Raw genomic sequence first — 22,629 nt, 5'->3', positions numbered from 1 at the left:
AGTTGAAAGGGAAATAGAAAGTTATCGTGGAAGAGGCCAGCATGCTGTTGGGGATTGTGTTGGCGTGGATAGGCAGTGGCTCACCAACACAACTCAGTCAGCACAAAGGGATCACTTTCTGACTGATGGTTAGTAGCGACTGGGGCCTCACCCACTCACTATTTGTGTGACTGTTTAATGGAGGAAACAAATACACTGATTCGACAAAATTATGCAAGGTCGTAGTCGCAGAACTAGGTCCCTTTGCCCATCTAACCGGCCGTACTGTTCCATATGATGATGGCTGATCCGTGCCTGGGCTCAGCTCCTCCTGTACCAGTTCCCCATTGCCCTCATGTCCCTAAGCTTCTGAATGTTTATTTACCTGTCAAGATCTAGCCCCCACCATGCTGCAGGGTATCCCACAGGTTCACTATCTCCGTGTGGTCATAGGGAGAACGTACAAACTCCTTACAGACAGTGGTGGGAGTCAAACCCCAGTTGGTGATCGCTAGTGCCATAAATGATTGTGCTAACTGCTATGTACTGTGCTATACCGTGCTTGTTGCAGGAAATGGGAAATTTAAAAAGGAGAGCCTGTTGGGACTTTGTTTTAAATTGATTAGTTATTTAGGCAATTGGCAAGGATCAATAAAAGGAAGTCGGGTATAAGCAGAATGGCCATTGTGGTAGTGGGCAGGTTTGGAGGCAAACTCTGGGGTGAGGTTTTGCTCAAGTTTATCTTTATTTATTGTTGCAGAGAGAGCAGTGAGAATGGTAGTGGTGTGCTCCTCTTGCTTGATGTTGGAGTCAGGGAGACCTCCCTTGTCCCTGATGACTATACCTGAAGAAATGCGAAAGCAGCAGGGTTGTTGTCATGGGTGACTTCAGCTTCCCTAATAGTGATTGCCACCTCCTTAGTGCAAAAGGTTTAGATGGGGCAGCATTTGTTGATGTGTATCCAGGAAGGATTCCTGACACAATATACAGTATGGATGACAGGCTGACTAGAGGAGAGGCCTTACTGGATCTAGTACGAGGCAATGGACCTGGCCAGGTGACAGATCTCTCAGTAGATAAGCATTTCGGAGGCAGAGACCACAACTCCCTAACCTCTAGCAGAGCAGACGTAATGGAAAAATATTTAATTGGGGAGAGTGAATTATGATGCTACAAGCCAGTACCTGGGAACATAAATTGGGAACAGTACTGTGCAAACATCTTAGGCACCCTAGATTTATTATATAAATTTTGTTTTAGATTTTTTTGTCTTCTGCAATAGTGTCAATAGAAAACAGCAAATTTTAGATTTCCAAGCATTCATTTTCCAAAGAAATTAAATGTTACAGAGAATTTTTTTCTATCTTGTGAAAGGAAGTAACATATTAAATAATAGACCACTTTCCCAATAAAAACTTGATGACTTTGTAGGTACATAGCCCAGTACATGATTAAACAAGGATAATAAACAGGATGATGATGATCAATGGCATAATGAGTTGAATGAACTACACTGATTATCTGAAACAGAATCGGGTGTAGAAGGAATCAAAATGGGTGAAGGACAACCAAACTAAAAGGTGAGGGTGTGGCAGATGTAACAGTTTAACCTTCAAATCATCAATTCTTATCCCACGGCAAGAGTGAACACTGGAACAAGACACAAAGTGGTTTATCCTGCTCTGCAAGGTCTCTCCCAAGCAGACATTTTGTGGCAGACAGGAGTTTCAAGATGAGCTGTCCAAGCTCTTCTGAAGAAGCACAAGCAGATGTGCAAGGTTGAAGATTAGAAACAGTCGTCAACCAAGGAAACAGTGGAGCAGATGAGGGATACATCAAACGGATGTCCCTTCTAAATCGGAAGTTGTCCAGCACTGCTATCAGAAACCATTGGAACCCAAGTACACCCCTCTACAGTCTGAAGAAGTCTTGTCAGTAGTCTTTATGGAAGAGTTGCTGCCAAAAAGCCATTCCTCCAAAGTGGAAACAGAGCCAAGCGACTCACTTACACACAAGGACTGGGTTGGTAAACAATGGCAGAAAACAGACACCACCTTATATATATAATGAGAGAGAGCCTGTGGTATGTCGAATACTGGGTGAAATGCGAAGCCATGGGGGTAAATGCGAATGTGTCTTTGCTGTTGCTTTGCTCACACCTGAGTGCTTAGTGGTGGGTACTGATGCTCTTTTTTTTGCCGGTGGGGGAGGGGGATTGTTGGTTGCTGCCACTTGCAGGAGCAAGGGGAGTTGGGGGGGGGGAGGGGACTTTGGGGTTCTCACATTTAACTGTCGTTCATTCTTTGGAGTACTCCTGTTTTTGTGGATGGTTGTGAAGAGAAAGCATTTCAGGATGTATATTGTATACATTTCTCTGACATTAAATTGGACAGACCTTTGAAATGCTCTGGACTGACGAGTTAAAATTTGAACATTTTGGCTCAAGCAGGAAGCACTGTCTGTAGAAGAGCTGGAAAGCACTACGTGGATGAGTGTCTGCAGCAAGCAGTGAAGCATGGTGGAGGTTCCCTGCAGGTTTGGGGTTCTATTTCTGCAAATGGAGTTGCTGACCTGGTCAGAACTCAATGCTGAAAAGTACAGGCAGATTCTCATCCATCATGCAATAGCCTGATGGATGAGAGGCCTCTGACTGGTTCCAACTTCATTCTGCTGCAGGATAATGACCCCAAACTCGTCCAGTGTTACAAACAAATATCTTCAGTGACAAAAAGAACAAGGAGTTCTGCATCAGATGATATGGTGGTGCTCCGCTGTGGCCTGTGTCCATGATGGTGTTACAATCTGAGACCATGTGAGGTCGGACAGAATGCTGTCACGTAGTCGGTGCACACTGTGACAATTGGTGCAGACGGTAGAGATGGAAATTCAGAGCAGGGGAGGCCATTTGGCCCTTATGCATTCCCCCATGTTCAAGAGGGGAGTAACTGATCCCTTCCCTCACCGCCCCATTCCTCCACTCACCTGATATCCAATGGTTGTCTCAATACTTTTGTTTCCTATTTACCCCACCGCATCAAGAATTCCAAGAAATGGTGAAGATACTTCTCTAGTTTATGAGCCTGCCCTTTAACCTGAGCCTGTGACCAGATAGGCCAGTTAGCCTGCCTTCAGCGGTTGGAAGGATGATGGAATCCATTATTCAATAGAATGAAGTTTAGGGATACTTGGAAGCACGTGATAAAAATATGCAGAAGTTGTCATGGTTTCCTTGAGGGGAAATCTTGCCTGACAAATGTGTTGTAATTTTTTTTTTTTTTTGAAGAAATAACAGACGAGATAGACAGTCAGTGACAAAAGACCTTTGACGGGACCACACATGAGGCTGCTTAACAAGATAAGATCCCATGGTATTACAGGAAGTGGAGCAGTCAGCTTTCATGCCATTGGGCTGTAGATAACCCAGGTTGAACACCAGATGTTAGTCATAGACTAGTTCTGCATGGAAATAGGCCCTTCATCTCAACTGCTCCATGCCAACCACAGGTCTTCCTTGCTAATCCCTCCAAATACCTCTTAAATGTTGTAATTGTACCCACCTCAACCACTTCCTCTGGCAGCTCATTACAGGTACTCACTACCCTATTGTGCAAAGAAGTTGTCCCTCAGGTCTCCTTTGAACCTATCCTCTTGTATTGTATCTGACCTTGGGTTTTGGACTGCTCAATCCTGGGGACAAGACTGACCCCTCATCTTACCAATACTTATTATTTTATAAACTCAAATTACATCAGCTCTCATTCTCCTATGTTTCATGAAACAAAGGTGCAGTGTGGCCAACCTCTCCCTAGAATTCAGGAAGAATCCTCGTCAATATCTTGCGCACCTTCTCCAGGTTCTTCATGTCTTTTCCATAAAAGGGTGACCAAATTTCTGTACACAATGTTGTTCTTGCAGTCGAGGTTTGGCCTCACCCTGGCAGCGCAGACAACCAAAGACAGACAACCTTGATGGGTCTCTTACTGAATGCAGGACACTAGCCTGCAGAAACTGGGAATGACAATACCCTCTTGGGATTCTGGCCAAGGTGAAGAAATCTTCTGGAATACCTATGCTCAGTAATTCCATGCTGTCTAATACAAAGCTCCCCGACACTGCAGCTGGTCAGCAGGTTGGAAAGGAGTTTCCAGAGACACTGAAACAAGCCCATAAGCCCAACTCTTCCATACCAACCAAAGTGCCTACATTTGGCTCATAATCCCATAAACCCTTCCTATCAGTCTACCTTTTAAGGTCACTACTCAGCCTCCTACAATTCAGGAACCAATGAGAAAACATTACTAACCTTCAGAACCGCAGAGAAAAATCAGATTTATTTAAAATATGTTACAGTTTAATTACAATGAACCTCATTTTTGGTAATTTTCTTTTTACAGATGAAGTTATTAGTGTTGTTAGGGATTTTGAACACAACTGAAGGTTTATACTGGAAGGTTAGCACGGACAAATGAAGCCAAACGGCCTGCATCCGTGCAATATAACTCTGACTATGATATCGATGATCCACGCTCAGTCACAACTCCTGATGGAATGGATAGGACAGAAGGGATGAGTGACTGTGAACACTGGCTGGGGTACAGTGCTGTAGTGCCGGGCAGTGACAATTCCCAGTCCCTACCACGAGACCCCGGAGCTTGTCTGAGACCTGGATTTGATTCGATCCCAACCTCCAGTGGTCTGTGTGGAGTCTTCACATTCTTCCAGCGACCTTGTGGGTTCTCCCCCCCCCCCCCCCCCCACAGGCTCCGATTCCCTCCCACATCCCAATGACGTGCAGGGTCAGGGGGTTAATCTGCCGCTGCGAATCGTCCCCCTCAGTATTTGGGTGAGGCATAGAATCTGGGAAGGAATCGGTGAGAATGTGGGGAGAGGGAAATGGGAATGGCACAAGTGGATGGTGATTACTGGGCCTGGTTCTGCACTAGGAGTTTACTGCTCAGGACCCAGTGACCCTGTGAATGTTTCACTGGTGAGCCTATCACGCATCGTTGTACCCAGGGCAGGAAACTCACTCACCCACACACGGTCACCTCAGGCCATGAAGAGGCAGCACATTACAGGGCCAGTGGACCGAACAGAACTCAGTGCCAGGTAGGATCTTGCAGCAGAGGCAGTCAGGTACCAAATTAACTCCTCACCCAGCCAGCCCTTCCATCGGCTTGTATGGGGCCACAGAGGAGGATCAGACCACTTGGGAGTGCTCAGAGGGAACAGACAGTTGAGATACCCCACCCACTAATGGGCTGGATGGCAGGGAATGTGGACTGGCACTCAAAAGGTTAGGGAGTCATTCAGTGGAGGTGTCACCCTAAGCCCCAGTTGCTGAAGGAGGTGGGGAGAGGTGATGAGAATGTACCTCACCTCTTCCTATTTCTGGTCCTTCCTTGGCAATGGGCAACCTCCCACCACCTTCCCCAACCCCTGCCACCTCTCCCACCCCACAATCAGGGGCAAGTGCAGAGGGTTGGAGAGTGAGCCAGTGGGGGAATGGTAAGTGTGAGGGTGTCTGTGTGTCCTGGGAAAGAGATCCGCCACGGTGGCACATTCGAGAGTTGGGAGGCACAGACTGGACCTGGGGAAGTGTACCCACCCCATGAACAGGGCACCTCAGCCAGCAGCTTGCCACCCCAACCACCAGAGCATACTTCCTCCTTGGTTATGTCTCCCCCTGACAGATTAAAGAGGATTTGAGGTGTGATCCTATAGGTCTGGACAGATGGGTTCACAAGCCCAGGACAGCAACAGCTTCACGTTACTTCATCTGCTTCTCCTCTGTCGCTCCCGGCCAGCACACATGCCCATCGACAGCCAACAGAGGGCTAAGAGCTGGCTGACCTACGCTGGGATCGCAGGATCTGGAAGATGTTCTAAGGGAGGAAGGGGGGGAGAGAAAGGTGAGAGTCAGTGTAGGGTCTTGAAAAGTTTTTCTTTTTTTTTCTCTCTCCTTCTCCTTCTCCCCCCCCCCCCCCCACACCTTGCACATGCACGTACTTGTTTATACACACACTGTGTGTTAGTGTCTTCTGCACTAACACCAGGACAGAAAAGGCAATGCACCTCCTCTGAGGAGGCAAAATAATTAAATGCAGAGTTCTGAATGGTGATGTAAACAACACGGGTCAGATATAGTGAAACTCCCTTTACACACTCCCAGGGTCAGATAGAGTCAAGCTCCCTCCATGTCATCCCATCACACTCTCAGGGTCAGACACAGAATCAAGCTCCCTCCATGTCATCCCATCACACACTCCCAGGGTCAGACACAGTCTGAAGTTCCCTCCACATTGTCCTGCCTGACCTGCAGACGAGATTCAGTGCTTACCCCTTTCCCTGCAACCCCTGGTTTTCATTGTGACTTGGTAGTTCTCCTCACAGCTGCCTGTGTCTTGTCCATGCCGGTGCAGGGGATGGACAATTCCACCCCCAGGTCAGTAGCAGTAAGGTCAATGACATGCTGCACTCACCCTCTGTGTTAACACCACCCCCTGAACCAGGCACTAGCTGTCCTGCCACACCAGCACACCAGCCCTCCTCGGCAGGCGAGCTGGTCACTGGAATTGTTTCCCCATTGATAACAGCCCCCCTCTTAGCCCAGGCACTTGCCTTGCTGCACACGTTGTCCTCGTTACAGTTCTTGTTGTCCTTATCAGATGTCTCATTTTCAACCTGTGGAGAGAGGAGGTGGGGATGAGAGCAGAAGACTGGCAGCTGAGGGTGCACAGTGCCTATAAAAAGTGTTCACACCTTTCCCCCCCCCCCCACACCCCCCGGGAAGTTTTCATGTTTTACAACATTGAATCACAGTCAGTTTAAATTGGCTTTTTTGACACTGATCAACAGAAAGACTCTTTCATGTCAAAGTGAAAACACATTCTCTACAAAGTGATCTTAAAATAATTGTTTGCCTAAGTATTTACCCCTTTAATATGACACATCAAATCATCACTGGTGCAGTCAACTGGTTTTGGAAGTCACATATTCAGTTAAATAGAGAGTCGTTTTTGGAGACCCATGTGCAATCAAGGTGTTTGAATTGATTGTAGTAAAAATACACCTGCATCTAGAAGGTCCAACTGCTGGTGAGTCAGTAACCTGGCAAAAACTACACATGCAGACAAAAGAACACTCCAAGACTCCTGCAAAAAGGTTATTGAAAAGCACAAGTCAGGAGATGGATACAAGAAAATTTCAGTCACTGAATATCCCTTGGAATACAGATAAGTCAATCATCAAGAAATGGAAAGAATATGGCACAGCTGTAAATCTGCCTAGGGCAGGCCATCCTCAAAACCTGAGTGACTGTGCAAGGAGGGACTAGTGAGGGAGGCCATCAAGAGACCCCTCTGAGGAAGTTGCAAGCTTCATCGGCTGAGATGGGAGAGACTGCACAAAGAGCTGTTGCCTGGGTGCTTCACCAGTCACAGCTTTATGGGAGAATGGCAAAGATAAAACCACTGTTAAAAAAAAAACTCACACCATGAAATCTCAGCGACAGCTTGCCAGAAGGTATGTGTGAGAGTCCGAAGCTAGCTGGAAGAAGGTTCTATAGTCAGACGAAACTAAAATTGAGCTTAGTGACCATCAGACTAAATGCGATGTTTGGTGCAAGGCCAAACATGGCACATCACAAAAACACCCCGTCCCTACCGTGAAGCATGGTGGTGGCTGCATCGTGCTGTGGGGATGCTTCACTGTGGTAGGCCTCGAAGGCTTGTGAAGGTAGGGGGTAAAATGAATGCAACAAAATACAGGGAAATCCTGAAGGAAAACCTGATGCAGTCTGTAAGAAGATATGTCTTCCAGTAAGACAATGACCCCAAGCATAAAGCCAAAGCTACAAAGGAATGGCTTAAAAACAACCAAGTTAAATTCATGAAGTGGCCAAGTCAGAGTCCAGACTTCAATCCAATTGAGAATTTCTGGCTGGACTTGAAAAGGGCTGATCGCTCATGATCCCCGTGCAATCTGACAGAGCTTGAGCAGTTTTGTGAAGAAGAATGGGGAAACAATGCAGTGTCCAGATGTGCAAAGCTAATATTGATGGCTGCAACTTCTGCCAAAGGTGCATCGACTAAATACTGACTTGAAAGGGGTGAGTAATTATGCAATCAATTATTTTGTTCTATATCTGTAGCTATTGAGATCACTCACTTTGTTAACATCTGATTTCACTTTGACATGAAAGTTTTTGATCAAAAAAAAAGGCCTAATCAAATCCACCCTGATTCAATGTTGTAAAACAATAAAACATGAAAACTCCGAAAGGGTTGAATACTTTTTATGGGCATTGTAACAGCTTGGTACAGCAATTGCTCTGCATGTAACAAGAAACTGCAGAGAGCTGTGAATACGGCTGAGTACATCACTAAGTCAGCCTCGGCTCCAGAGTCTCCGTCTATACTTCTCACTACCTCAGTACAGAGCTCACCCACCCCGGGCATTCTTTCCTCTCCCTCCCATCAGACAAAAGATACAAAAACCGGAAAGCATGAGGACAGCTTCTACGCATTGTTCTCAAACTCTTCAGTGGACCTCTTGTACAATAAGATGGACTTTTAGCCTCACAGTCCATCGCATTATAATCTTGCAGGTTATCATTTACCTGCACTTTTACACTTTACATTGTTATTGATCCACCTTATTCTTGCACAATGATTTGATCTGTACAAACAGCATGCAAGACAAGCTTTCACTGTATCTTGGTACATTTATCAGTACAATACCAATATACGTGGACAGGATTGCCAGAGGATTTGTGCACAGTCCCACACAGGAGGTTCCCTGGGCAGCATTGTGGTATGGTGGGGGAGGCACAGTTTGATAGATTATTTGGTGTATCAGCAAAGACTTCAGAAAATTTGTACAGATATAAGTGTGGAGAGCATGTTGACTGGTTACATCAGAGCCTGGTACGCAGCCTCCAATGGACAGGATCGAAGGGCGGAAGAAGGTTGTACACTCAGCCCACTCCATCACAGGCACAACCCTCCCCATCATCGAGGATAGCTTTGAGGGACAATGCCTCGAGAAGGCAGCATCGATCACCAAGGACCCTCACCATCCAGAATGTGTCCTCTTCTCCTTACTACCACCAGTGAGGAGGTACAGGACCCTGATGACTCATACTCAATATTTTAAGAACAACTTCTTCCCCTCCACCATTATATTTCTGAATAGTTCCATAAAACACTGGACACTACCTCAGTATTCCTCTTTCAGTTACTTATTTTGTTCCTTACTGTAACTTATGTTAATGTTTAAAGTCCTGCTGTATTACTGCCACAAAACAGATTTCACAATATACAGTATGTAAGCGATGATAAAGCTGACTCAGGTTCTGCTCTGAGTCACTACATCCCTTTGCACGGTCTGTGAATCCTCCTCTGTCAGACACTGTTTTCAAGGTCTTCCCAACTTATTCTGCACCGTTCTTCCTGTTTGCTCTATTGCCCATCAATCCACCTTAGGCCTCCACTGCCCCCACACCCAGACTGGTGTGGGGAGGCCTGTGTCAGCCCATCCCAGTCTACAACAGCAATCTGTACTGGGACAGATGGTTGTGCTCTTTAAAACCAACTGACCTTGTTGGTATTAAAGACCACAACATATAGGCACAGGATTGACCATCTAGCAAATCAAGTCTGCCCTACCATTCAATTACGTCTGATTTATTTTCCCTCTCAGCCCTGTTCTCCTGCCTTCACTCCATAATCTGACCTCCATGGTTACCATGACACTATTACACCTTGGAGTGCCAAAGTTCAGAGTTCAGTCCTGGCATCCTCTGTAAAGAGTCTCTGTATGCCTTCCCCATGGAATGTGGGGGGTTTTCTCTAGGTACTCCAGTTTAAGACTGTAAGACAAAGGAGCAGAAGTCAGCCATTCGGCCCATTGAGTCTGCTCTGCCATTTTATCAACAGCTGATCCATTCTCCCATTTAGTCCCACTCCCCTGCCTTCTCACCATAACCTTTGATGCCCTGGCTACTCAGATACCTATCAATCTCTGCCTTAAATACACCCAATGACTAGGCCTCTACTGCCACCCGTGGCAACAAATTCCATAGATTCACCACCCTCTGACTAAAAAAATTTCTTCGCATCTCTGTGCTGAATGGGCGCCCTTCAACCCTTAAGTCATCCCCTCCCGTACTAGACTCCCCCATCATGGGAAACAACTTTGCCACATCCACTCTGTCCATGCCTTTCAACATTCGAAATGTTTCTATGAGGTCTCCCCTCATTCTTCTAAACTCCAAGGAATATAGTCCAAGAGCAGACAACCGTTCCTCATATGTTAACCCTCTCATTCCCAGAATCATTCTAGTGAATCTTCTCGAGTTTCCTCCCATGTTGAAAGACTTACGGAGTAGGGTAATTGGTTATTGTAAATTTTCCCATGATTAGATTAGGGTTAAATTGGGGGTTGCTGGGCAGCACGGCTCAAAGGGCCAGAAGGGCCTATTCCACACTATATCTCCAAATAAATAAAATTCTTTGACACTCTTACTAACCAAGAATCTATCAACCGCCATCTTAAATATACCCAATAGATTCCACAGCCGTCTTTGGCAATGAATTCCAGATTCAGAACTCTCTGGCTAAAGAACTTCCTCCTCATCTCTGTTCTAAAGGATACCTGATTCCAGGTGTTCTGAACCTTTTTTTATGCATTGGACCATTAGGCAGGAGGTCTGTGGCCCCCAGGTTGGGGCTGAGGCTGTGTCCTCTGCTCTTAGACGCTCCCACCATGCGAAACTTCTCTCCTGGTTCACTCTTTCAATTAAAGCTAAGCTAAGCCATGCCAGGTATGGGATGGCATTGGCCTCTCAACATCCAGAAGGCCCGACCACCGCACTCACCTCTTTGTGCCACTTCTGCTCGCAGAAGACCCGCTCGAAGCACTCGTGCACGTAATTAAACTGCAGAGAGACGGGGGCAACAGAGTGTCAGTGTAACGTACCAGAGTCCTGTAGGGGAAAAACAGCAGCGTGGCTTCTGACCAATGCTTGACCCGTCCCTAACCCCACCATACAGCTAGGGGGCTCAATGACCTGTACCCAGGATGCACATGAGGGAGGGGGGAGAGATGGGGGGCAGTGAATGGAGTAAACTACAGGGGGTATTTTGAACAACACACACAAAATGCTGGGGAAACTTGGCATCTACAGTGGAATAAACAGCTGATTTTTAACCAGGCCATGACCCTTAGTCAGGACTGGAAAGGAAGGGGGAGAAAGCCAGGATAAGGCAGCGGGTGGGGGGAAGGAGACCATTTGGGAGGTGATAGGTGAGACCAAAGTGAGACAGCAGTTTAAGATGAAGTAAGAAGCTGAGAGGAAAAGGTAAAGGGCTGAGGGAGGAACCTGACAGGAGAGAACAGAGGACCACGTAAGAAACGAGGGGGGGCACCAGAGGGAGGTGATGGGCAGTGAAGAGAGGGTGTGAGAGGGGATGCAGAATGGGGAATGTAACAAAAGAGAAGGGGAGGGATGAGAAATTGCCAGAGAAATCAATGTTCATGACATCAGGTTGAAAGCTACCCCTAAGGATCATGAGGCATTGCTCTTCCAACTCAAGTTGGCCTCATCGTGGCAGTAACAGAGATCCTGGACTAATATGGTATGGGAATGGGAAGTCGAACTGAAATCAGTGGCCACCAGGAGATCTTGCCACTTGTTATGGAGAGGGCAAAGGAGTTCCAAGGGGACATTTTCTTCCCATCCAGTGGAAGGGAGAGGGGACCTGTCCACTGTGGGATGATAGGTGGCTGCCCTGTCAGTGCACTCCCTCAGTACCACAGCGGGACCATGACCCTCCAGCAATCCATATTCACAGCCCCCCTCTCCCACCCCCCACACAACATTCAGTCCCTTCACGACAGCACATGTAGCACCAGTGTCAAGACTCTACCTCTCTGGAAGCCTTGTGCTCTCACACCCCCTGCCCCCACCACAGCTTCTCCAGACCCCAGTGCCACTCACATAGGGCGTGAAGATCTTCACCCATCTTGGCTTCTTCTCGCCTCGGGCATACTCAAAGCAGAACGCCATGCCCTCCTCATCCGTGTCCCATCGCTGCATCTCTCCCCATTCGAAGATGATGACCTGATTCTGGAGACCAAACGTGAAGGGGATGAGATGGTTATGGGTTTCTGTACTGCTCGGCCATCACAGAACCATACAGTGACACAACATAGACGGAGGCCCTTCTTCCCATCTCATCTATGCTGATCAATGGGTCAATGTCAGCTGGTGCCATTTGCCTGCATTTGGGCCATATCCTTCTAAAACCTTTTTATTCATGTATCTGTCCAAGTGCTACTATTGTACCCACCTCTACCAGATCTTCTGACAGCTCGTAGCATATGTGTGGAAAATCTTCCCCCTCTCACCTTAAAACCACTCTCTACTTCTATATCACTTTACCCTCTGAAAAAGATTGTGACCGTCCACCTTATTTTGCCCCTCATCAATTTTATATAGCTCTACAAGGTCACTTCTCAGCCTGTCTACCCACTTCATTTCACTCAATCACCCTGTAAGGAAAGAGTTAGGTTTGATTCCTGCTTGGTATGTGCTCGAATGTGTAACACAAAATGGAAGTTGTAAGGCAAAATGGTGTTAGTCTGTAATGCAGCAATGTTTTGAGAATATATTGTGAGTACCAGTCTACACTGCAGAGAGTGGATAACCCAAGAACATAAAGACACAGGAGCCAAAAAACATGTTTGGGAAGGGGAAAGTAACTTTGCAAGTACAGGTACTGCCTGGTTGGGTGCCATGAGAAAGTGTTAGAGAAAGGAGTCTTGAAAAACAAGTATTAGAAAAAAAGGTAAACAACAGGAATTCTGCAGATGCTGGAAATTCAAGCAACACACATCAAAGTTGCTGGTGAACGCAGCAGGCCAGGCAGCATCTCTAGGAAGAGGTACAGTCGATGTTTCAGGCCGAGACCCTGACGAAGGGTCTCGGCCTGAAACGTCAACTGTATCTCCTCCTAGAGCTGTTGCCTGGCCTGCTGCGTTCACCAGCAACTTTGATGTGTGTTGCGTTTATTAAAAAAAAGGTAATTTATTTTGTGGGAATTTTCTCTTAGGCCGGGTTGCAACTAGTGCTAAGAGTTAATAAAGTAATTTCTTATAAGCTTGAATATGTGTACAAGACCATCCTTTGTTTGTAGACACTCTGAATACTAAATCAGAAAAGAACAAGAGACGAATTTTTAAATATTCTCATTATACCGGTACCTTCCAGTCTCAGTAACACTGTCGTGAATTGTTCCTGCACCCTCTTCAGTCTAATGACATCCTTCCTCTAGCTGATCGACCAGAACAGCACACAATACACCAGGTGCGGTCTGACCAATGTCTTGCACACCTGTAACATGACGTCCCATCTCCGGCACTCAGCGCATTGACTGATGACAGGCAGAGTGCCAAATGCACTCTTCGCCACCTTGTCTCCGCATATGGCCACTTCTTGGGAACTGTGTACCTGCATCCCCAGGTCCCTCTGTTCCACTGCACACCTCAGGACAAGGTCGTTAGTGGTGACAGAAGTACAGCTGTATCTTCTCTGAATTCCCTTTGCATCTTTTAAAAACAGTACCCCTTTGCAGTGCCACTTCTATCAGCAGATGGGACTCAAACCAGAGCAAACATCTGAAGAGGCGAAGCATTCAACTTTAACGGAGTTCATTACTATCAGAGCACAAGTCATAGGAGCAGAATTAGGTCATTCAGCCCATTGAGTCTGCTCCACCATTATACAGGCATCTGTTAGTCTCATGAGACCATGGATTTGCGCCTTGGAAGGTTTCCAGGGCACAGGCCTGGGCAAAGTTGTATGGAAGACTGGCAGTTGCCCATGCTGCAAGTCTCCCCTCTCCACGCCACCAATGTTGTCCAAGGGAAGGGCACTAGGGCCGATACAGCTTGGCACCGGTGTCGTCACAGAGCAACGTGTGGTTAAGTGCCTTGCTCAAGGCCTCAACACGCTGCCTCAGTTGAGGCTCGAACTTGCGACCTTCAAATCACTAAACCGATGCCTTAACCACTTGGCCAGGTGCCAACACCATTATATCATGGATGATTTATTATTCCCTTCAACCCTCTCCCCATATCCTTTGACACCCTTACTAATCAAAAAAGTAGCAACCTCTATTCAAAATATAGTCAGTGACTTGGCCTGCACAGCCACCTGCAGCAATGAATTCCACAGGTTCACCACTCTCTGGATAAGGAAATTGCTCATCTCTGTTCTAAAGAGACTACCACGTATTCTGAGGCTGTACCCTCAGGTGCAAAACAACCCACTTTTAAAACGTCCTCTCCACATCCACTTTCAATATTCAGCATTCTTCTGTTATTCCCCCCCCCCCATTCTTCTGATCTTCAGCGAGTACAGGCCCACAGCCATCAAATCCACCTCATAAATTAATCCTTGAACCTCCTCTGGACCCTTTCAGCATATCCTTCCTTTGATAAAGGGCCCAAAATTGTTCACTAGACTCCAAGTGATAAGTGTTCTGACCAGTGCCTTATAAAGCCTCAGCATTACACCCTTGGTTTTATACTCTAGTCTCCTTGAAATGAATGTTAACATTGCATTTGCCGTCATTACCACTGAATCAACCTCTGTGCTCCTCTGATTTTTCAATTTTCTCCCCATTTAGAAAATAGTCAAAGCCTTTTCTCATTCTACCAAAGTGTATGGCCATACACTGGATTCCACCTGCCACTTCGTGGCCCATTCTCCTAACCTACCCAAGTCGTTCTGTGGACAATCTGCTTCCTCTACCTGATCTCTCCACCTATCTTTGCATCACCTGTGAACCTCGCCACAAAGACAATTTCATCACTTCAATCATTGACATATAATGTGAAAGGAGGCAGTCGCAACGTCGCAACACAGTCACCGGCAACCAGCCAGAATGGGCTCCCTTTGTTCACACACTCCTGCCAGTCAGGATCATACCACGGAATCTAATCTTGCTAAGCAGCCTCATATGCGGTACCTTGTCAAAAGTCTTCTGAAAACCCAAGAAAACAACATCCACTGACTCTCCTTTATCTATCCTGTCTGTTATTTCTTAAAAAAATTCCAACACATTTATCAGGCAAGATTTCCCCTTAAGGATACCATGCTGACTTCAGCCTATTTTTAATCACATTCCTCCAAGTACCCCTAAACCTCATCCTTAATAATGGATTTGAACATCTTCCCAACCACTGAAGGCAGGCTAACTGGCCTATCTGGTCATGGGCTCGGGTTAAAGGGCAGGCTCATAAACCAGAGAAGTATCTTCACCATTTCTTGGAATTCTTGATCCAGTGGGGCAAATAGGAAACAAAAGTATTGAGACAACCATTAGATAAAATTCTAAAGGATTGGACGGGCCAGATGGAGGAAGATTGTTCCCAATGTTGGGGAAGTCCAGAACAAGGGGTCACAGTTTCAGAATAAAGGGGAAGCCTTTTAGGAAAAACTTCTTCACACAGAGAGTGGTGAATCTGTGGAATTCTCTGCCACAGGAATCAGTTGAGGCCAATTCATTGGTTATATTTAAGAGGGAGTTAGATATGGCCCTTGTGGCTAAAGGGATCAGGGGGTATGGAGAGAAGGCAGGTACAGGGTTCTGAGTTGGATGATCAGCCATGATCATACTGAATGGCACTGCAGGCTCGAAGGGCCGAATGGCCTACTCCTGCACCTATTTTCTATGTTTCCATGTTTCTATATCAGGTGAGTGGAGGACCAGGGCAGTGAAGGAAAGGATCAGTCACTCCCTTATTGAACATGGGGGATGCGTAAGGGCCAAATGGCCTCCCCTGCTCTGAATTTCCGTCTCTACCCTCTGCATCGATTGTCACAGTGTGCACCGACCACAAGACATAGCGTTCTGTCCGACCTCACCCCTCACATTCACAGCCACAATCAACGCGATCGTGGACACAAGCCGCAGCGGAGCACCACCACTTGCAGATCCCCACAATGGAACAGACTCAGACCCCTCCCCATCACAACGCTTCACCACAGCGGCTCATCTCCTACACCCCTCCCCTCATCGCACCCACCTCCAGCTCCCCGGCTTCCGTACAGGCATACAGTTTAAAGTGCTTAATGCTGATGGCAGTGATCACGTGGCCTTTCCGTCGGGAGTCACAGGCGCAGTGCGGGAAGATAATCTCGTTGTAGCCCTCACAGCTGCGGACCACGTTCAGGTACTGAGAACGGAGAGAGATGCGATAAGAGTACAGCACTGCTAGGTTAATGGTACACCAATCACAGCCCGGCCGGGGCCATCCCCGCACCAATCACAGCCCGGCCGGGGCCATCCCCGCACCAATCACAGCCCAGCCGGGGCCATCCCCACACCAACCACAGCCCAACTCGGATCATCCTTAGACCAATCACATCTGGGCAGACACCCATCCTGAACCAATCACAGCTCAGTTTGGACTAAGCCCAGACCACTCCTGGCCAAGCGAAATCCACTGCCAGGCCAATGGCAGCCTGGCCAGCAAGACTCAAAACCATGGCAACCTGGCACACACCTCCCACTGGAGTAATTGCAGACTAGCCGGCCCCAGCCGTATCAATTTCAGCCTGGCCGACTCCCTCCCCCCCCCCCACCCCCACCCCCACCAGTCTAATCACAGCACAGTCGTCCCCTCCTCCCACCAGACCAATTGCACCAATTCTCCCACACGCCCTAAACAAGCATAGGACGGCCATCCCTACAACATTGCTCGCAGACTGACCAACACTGGATCAGGAATCACAGACTGACCAAACCAAAGTCATCAGGGCCACAGGGATCAACATTTTCCAGCCAACATGCTGAACCACCCATACCAACCCAACCAGCTCCGTGTCGTTAGTTACCCTAAGGCAGGGTCTCCACCTGAACACAACCACCTCTGACTCCACAGATGTCACCTCACCCACTGAGCTCCTCCAGCGGGTACAGCAGCTGTATCTCGTCTCTCATTTCTATGTTATCAGGACACAGCTTTGGACCATTAGTGCTAAATCAGCTATCACAGACCAGTTCTGGAGTGACCCCAGACTGACAAATTCTCTCCAATCAATTCTACGTAAATTCCACTGTACCAGGCTGGCAATCTGAGTCCAACTCAGTCTAAATCAGACTTCTAATCCAAAACCATTGAAATCAAGATTTTGAATCCCAAATCTCTAATCCTAGTTTCAGTTAGCATACACATCAACAGGCGACACAGTAATACTGCGGGCCCTGAAACCCCAGTGACAATGGTAAGCAGACGGCAATGAAAGCACATTTTTACCATGACCATCTTGCGCTGCTCAGCCAGTCTCTGCAATTGGTACGTCTTCTCACCCAGCTTGACGGAGCCCTGCTTCACGTCTTCAACGGCCTTTTGGAGCAAAAGATTCCAAGACAGGAATAAAATCATCAGAAAGTAAAGCCTCTGCATGTATCTTCTGTCCAACAAGTTAGAATCTACTGATACCCAGTTCAGCCATTGTTGCTCCCACCAATTATTCTCCCATTTATCCTGCTGCCTTCCCATTGAACCTACTTCCAATATACTGCATAAAAATCTTCCTCAGTTCACTGAACCTACTGTCACTGAAGGCAGTTCTTTCTTATTTACAAACCACCTGTGATTGAGGACGTATCCTTTAAATCTCCTCTCAACCTTCTCTGCTACAAGGAGAACAGCCTTGATTCCTCCGTTCACCCCACGGACTGGGGTGTCTTATTCCTGGGACAACACTGGCAAACCTTTAAAGGCTGAATATCTTCCTTTCAGTGCAGTGTCCAGAATCAGTGATGGAACTGGGGCCTTGGGGTTTTCTTTAATCCTACTCGACAAGGCCTTTTCATGTCCCCTTCTAGCTCTTTTAAGTCCCTTCTTAAGTTCCTTCCTGGCTACCTTATCCGACCCTTGCTTCCTAAATCTTAAGTATGTTTCCTTCTTCCTCTTGACCAAATATTCCTTCATTCCACCATCCTTTCACTGACTCAATGGGACAAACCTACCCAGAATCCCAAGCAAGTGCTCTATAAACAACCTCCATATTACTGTTGTATATCTGTTCCCAATTTACATTCTCAAGTACTGGTTAATAGCATCATAATTCACTCTCCTCCATTTAAACATGTACTGTGCAAAACTCTTAGACACACATAAAAGTATTCTGGAAAGCAAAGACGCTTTCAAAAATAATGAAAAGTTTCTAAATATCAAAAAAATTACCATTAAGAGCAGTAAACAGTAAAAAACTAAATCCCTTGCCATTAAAACTGATTTAAAACTGAATCAATACTCTTAGGTACACTGTCAAGCAGTTTTATAAGAATATCAGCTGGTAGGTTGTTCCAAGAATCTTGGAGAACTTGGCGCAGTTCTTCTGCAGATTTTGGCCGTCTCGCTTGAAACTGACTCTTCAGCTAATCCCAGAGAGCCTCAATGATGTTGAGATCAGAGCTCTGTGGAGGCCATATCATCTGATGCAGAACTCCTTATTTTTCTCACTGAAGATATTTGTTTGTAACATTGGACGTGTGTTTAGGGTCATTATCCTGCAGCAGAATGAAGTTGGAACCAGTCAGAGGCCTCTCATCCATCAGGGTATTGCATGATGGATGAGAATCTGCCTGTACTTTTCAGCATTGAGTTCTGACCAGGTCAGCAACTCCATTTGCAGAAATAGATCCCCAAACCTGCAGGGAACCTCCACCATGCTTCACTGCTTGTTGCAGACACTCATCCACGTAGTGCTTTCCAGCTCTTCTATGGACAGAGTGATTCATGCTTGAGCCAAAATGCTCAAATTTTAACTCATCAGTCCAGAGCATTTCAAAGGTCTGTCCAATTTAATGTCAGACAAATGTATACAATATACATCCTGAAATGCTTTCTCTTCACAACCATCCACGAAAACAGAGGAGTGCCCCAAAGAATGAATGACAGTTAAATGTCAGAACCTCAAAGTCCCCCCTCCCAGCTCCCCTCCTTCCCGTGTGTAAGCAGCAGCAAGCAACAATCCCCTCTCCCCCCCACCACAAAAAAATGCATCGACAGATGCCACCAAACACTCAAGCGTGAGCAAAGCAACAGCAAAGACACAGACTTGCAGTTACCCCCAAGACTTTGCATTTCACCCAGTATTCAACATACCACAGGCTCTCTCTCTCTCTCTCTCTAAAGGAGAAGGAGGTGTCTCTGTTTTCTGCCATTGTTTACCACCCCAATCCTTGTGTGTAAGTGAGTCACTTGGCTCTGTTTCCACTTTGGAGGAATGGCTTTTTGGCAGCAACCCTTCCATAAAGACTACTTCTGACAAGACTTCTTCGGACTGTAGAGGGGTGTACTTGGGTTCCAGTGGTTTCTGTAAGTTTAGAGCTGATAGCAGTGCTGTACAACTTCTGATTTAGAAGGGACATCTGTTTGATGTATCCCTCATCTGCTGCACTGTTTCCTCGGCTGACAACTGCGTTTCTGATCCTCAACCTTGCACATCTCCTTGTGCTTCTTCAGAAGAGCTTAGACAGCTCATCTTGAAACTCCTGTCTGCCGCAAAATGTCTGCTTGGGAGAGACCTTGCAGAGTGGGATAAACCACCTTGCGTCTTGCTCCTGTGTTCACTCTTGCCGTGGGATAAGAATTGATGATTTGAAGGTTAAACTGTTATGTCTGCCACACCTTCACCTTTTAGTTTGGTTGTCCTTCGCCCAGTCTTGTTCCTTCAACTCATTATGCCATTGATCATCACCATCCTGTTTGTTATCTTTTAATCATGTACTGGGCTATATACCTACAAAGTCATCAAGTTTTTATTAGAAAAGTGGTCTATTATTTAATATAAGCAACATACATAAAAGTTGCTGGTGAACGCAGCAGGCCAGGCAGCATCTCTAGGAAGAGGTGCAGTCAACGTTTCAGGCCGAGACCCTTCGTCAGGACGAACTGAAGGAAGAGTGAGTAAGGGATTTGAAAGTTGGAGGGGGAGGGGGAGATCCAAAATGATAGGAGAAGACAGGAGGGGGAGGGATGGAGCCAAGAGCTGGACAGGTGATAGGCAAAAGGGGATACGAGAGGATCATGGGACAGGAGGTCTGGGAAGAAAGACAAGGGGGGGGGACCCAGAGGATGGGCAAGGGGTATATTCAGAGGGACAGAGGGAGAAAAAGGAGAGTGAGAGAAAGAATGTGTGTATAAAAATAAGTAACAGATGGGGTACGAGGGGGAGGTGGGCATTAGCGGAAGTTAGAGAAGTCGATGTTCATGCCATCAGGTTGGAGGCTACCCAGACAGAATATAAGGTGTTTTTCCTCCAACCTGAGTGTGGCTTCATCTTTACAGTAGAGGAGGCCGTGGATAGACATGTCAGAATGGGAATGGGATGTGGAATTAAAATGTGTGGCCAATGGGAGATCCTGCTTTCTCTGGCGGACAGAGCGTAGATGTTCAGCAAAGCGGTCTCCCAGTCTGCGTCGGGTCTCGCCAATATATAAAAGGCCACATCGGGAGCACCGGACGCTGTATATCACCCCAGTCGACTCACAGGTGAAGTGTTGCCTCACCTGGAAGGACTTTTTGAAGAACCAACCTGAGTGTGGCTTCATCTTTACACTTCACCTGTGAGTCGACTGGGGTGATATACTGCATCGGGTACTTATCCGTGTAAGCGGAACAAGTGCTACACATGCCCTTACACTTCCTCCCTTACCACCATTCAGGGCCCCAAACAGTCCTTCCAGGTGAGGCAACACTTCACCTGTGAGTCGACTGGGGTGATATACAGCGTCCGGTGCTCCCGATGTGGCCTTTTATATATTGGCGAGACCCGACGCAGACTGGGAGACCGCTTTGCTGAACATCTACGCTCTGTCCGCCAGAGAAAGCAGGATCTCCCATTGGCCACACATTTTAATTCCACATCCCATTCCCATTCTGACATGTCTATCCATGGCCTCCTCTACTGTAAAGATGAAGCCACACTCAGGTTGGAGGAAAAACACCTTATATTCTGTCTGGGTAGCCTCCAACCTGATGGCATGAACATCGACTTCTCTAACTTCCGCTAATGCCCACCTCCCCCTCGTACCCCATCTGTTACTTATTTTTATACACACATTCTTTCTCTCACTCTCCTTTTTCTCCCTCTGTCCCTCTGAATATACCCCTTGCCCATCCTCTGGGTCCCCCCCCCTTGTCTTTCTTCCCAGACCTCCTGTCCCATGATCCTCTCGTATCCCCTTTTGCCTATCACCTGTCCAGCTCTTGGCTCCATCCCTCCCCCTCCTGTCTTCTCCTATCATTTTGGATCTCCCCCTCCCCCTCCAACTTACAAATCCCTTACTCACTCTTCCTTCAGTTAGTCCTGACGAAGGGTCTCGGCCTGAAACGTCAACTGTACCTCTTCCTAGAGATGCTGCCTGGCCTGCTGCGTTCACCAGCAACTTTTATGTGTGTTGCTTGAATTTCCAGCATCTGCAGAATTCCTGTTGTTTACTATTATTTAATATGTTACTTCCTTTCACAAAATAGAAAAAAATTCTCTGTAACATTTAATTTCTTTGGAAAATGAATGCTTGGAAATCTAAAATTTGCTGTTTTCTATAGACACACTATTGCAGAAGACAAAAAAAAATCTAAAACAAAATTTATATAATAAATCTAGGGTGCCTAAGATGTTTGCACAGTACTCTCTGTTCCCAATTTATGTTCCCAGGTACTGGCTTATAGCATCATAATTCACTCTCCCCAATTAAATATTTTTCCATTACGTCTGCTCTGCTAGAGGTTAGGGAGTTGTGGTGTCTGCCTCCGAAATGCTTATCTACTGAGATCTGTCACCTGGCCAGGTCCATTGCCTCGTACTAGATCCAGCAAGGCCTCTCCTCTAGTCAGCCTGTCATCCATACTGTATATTATGTCAGGAATCCTTCCTGGATACACATCAACAAATACTGGCCCATCTAAACCTTTTGCACTAAGGAGGTGGCAATCACTATTAGGGAAGCTGAAGTCACCCATGACAACAACCCTGCTGCTTTCGCATTTCTTCAGGTATAGTCATCAGGGACAAGGGAGATCTCCCTGACTCCAACATCAAGCAAGAGGAGCACACCACTACCATTCTCACTGCTCTCTCTCTGCAACAATAAATAAAGATAAACTTGAGCAAAACCTCACCCCAGAGTTTGCCTCCAAACCTGCCCACTACCACAATGGCCATTCTGCTTATACCCGACTTCCTTTTATTGATCCTTGCCAATTGCCTAAATAACTAATCAATTTAAAACAAAGTCCCAACAGGCTCTCCTTTTTAAATTTCCCATTTCCTGCAACAAGCACGGTATAGCACAGTACATAGCAGTTAGCACAATCATTTATGGCACTAGCGATCACCAACTGGGGTTTGACTCCCACCACTGTCTGTAAGGAGTTTGTACGTTCTCCCTATGACCACACGGAGATAGTGAACCTGTGGGATACCCTGCAGCGTGGTGGGGGCTAGATCTTGACAGGTAAATAAACATTCAGAAGCTTAGGGACATGAGGGCAATGGGGAACTGGTACAGGAGGAGCTGAGCCCAGGCACGGATCAGCCATCATCATATGGAACAGTACGGC

The 22,629-nt window shown here is 46.7% G+C and overlaps 1 protein-coding gene across 3 annotated transcripts in view; it reads right to left on the bottom strand.

Annotated features, from left to right (window-relative positions):
* Positions 1 to 4,295: 4,295 nt before the first annotated feature.
* LOC134337653 (sorting nexin-27-like) overlaps positions 4,296 to 22,629 on the bottom strand; it is a 64,250-nt gene continuing 45,916 nt past the window's right edge. For all 3 annotated transcript variants that reach the window (XM_063032846.1, XM_063032859.1, XM_063032853.1), the window contains 6 exons: positions 17,308 to 17,397; positions 16,075 to 16,224; positions 11,981 to 12,109; positions 10,859 to 10,918; positions 6,601 to 6,663; positions 4,296 to 5,864 (listed from right to left, as the gene is read on the bottom strand). In XM_063032846.1, coding sequence (XP_062888916.1) covers positions 5,817 to 5,864; positions 6,601 to 6,663; positions 10,859 to 10,918; positions 11,981 to 12,109; positions 16,075 to 16,224; positions 17,308 to 17,397 — 540 coding nt within the window. In that variant the 3' untranslated portion in view covers positions 4,296 to 5,816. The remainder of the gene's footprint in view (positions 5,865 to 6,600; positions 6,664 to 10,858; positions 10,919 to 11,980; positions 12,110 to 16,074; positions 16,225 to 17,307; positions 17,398 to 22,629) is intronic.

The sequence above is a fragment of the Mobula hypostoma genome, chromosome 2 (assembly GCF_963921235.1).
Source record: "Mobula hypostoma chromosome 2, sMobHyp1.1, whole genome shotgun sequence".
Taxonomy (NCBI): domain Eukaryota; kingdom Metazoa; phylum Chordata; class Chondrichthyes; order Myliobatiformes; family Myliobatidae; genus Mobula; species Mobula hypostoma.
This window is presented reverse-complemented; position numbering and strand designations above follow the sequence as displayed.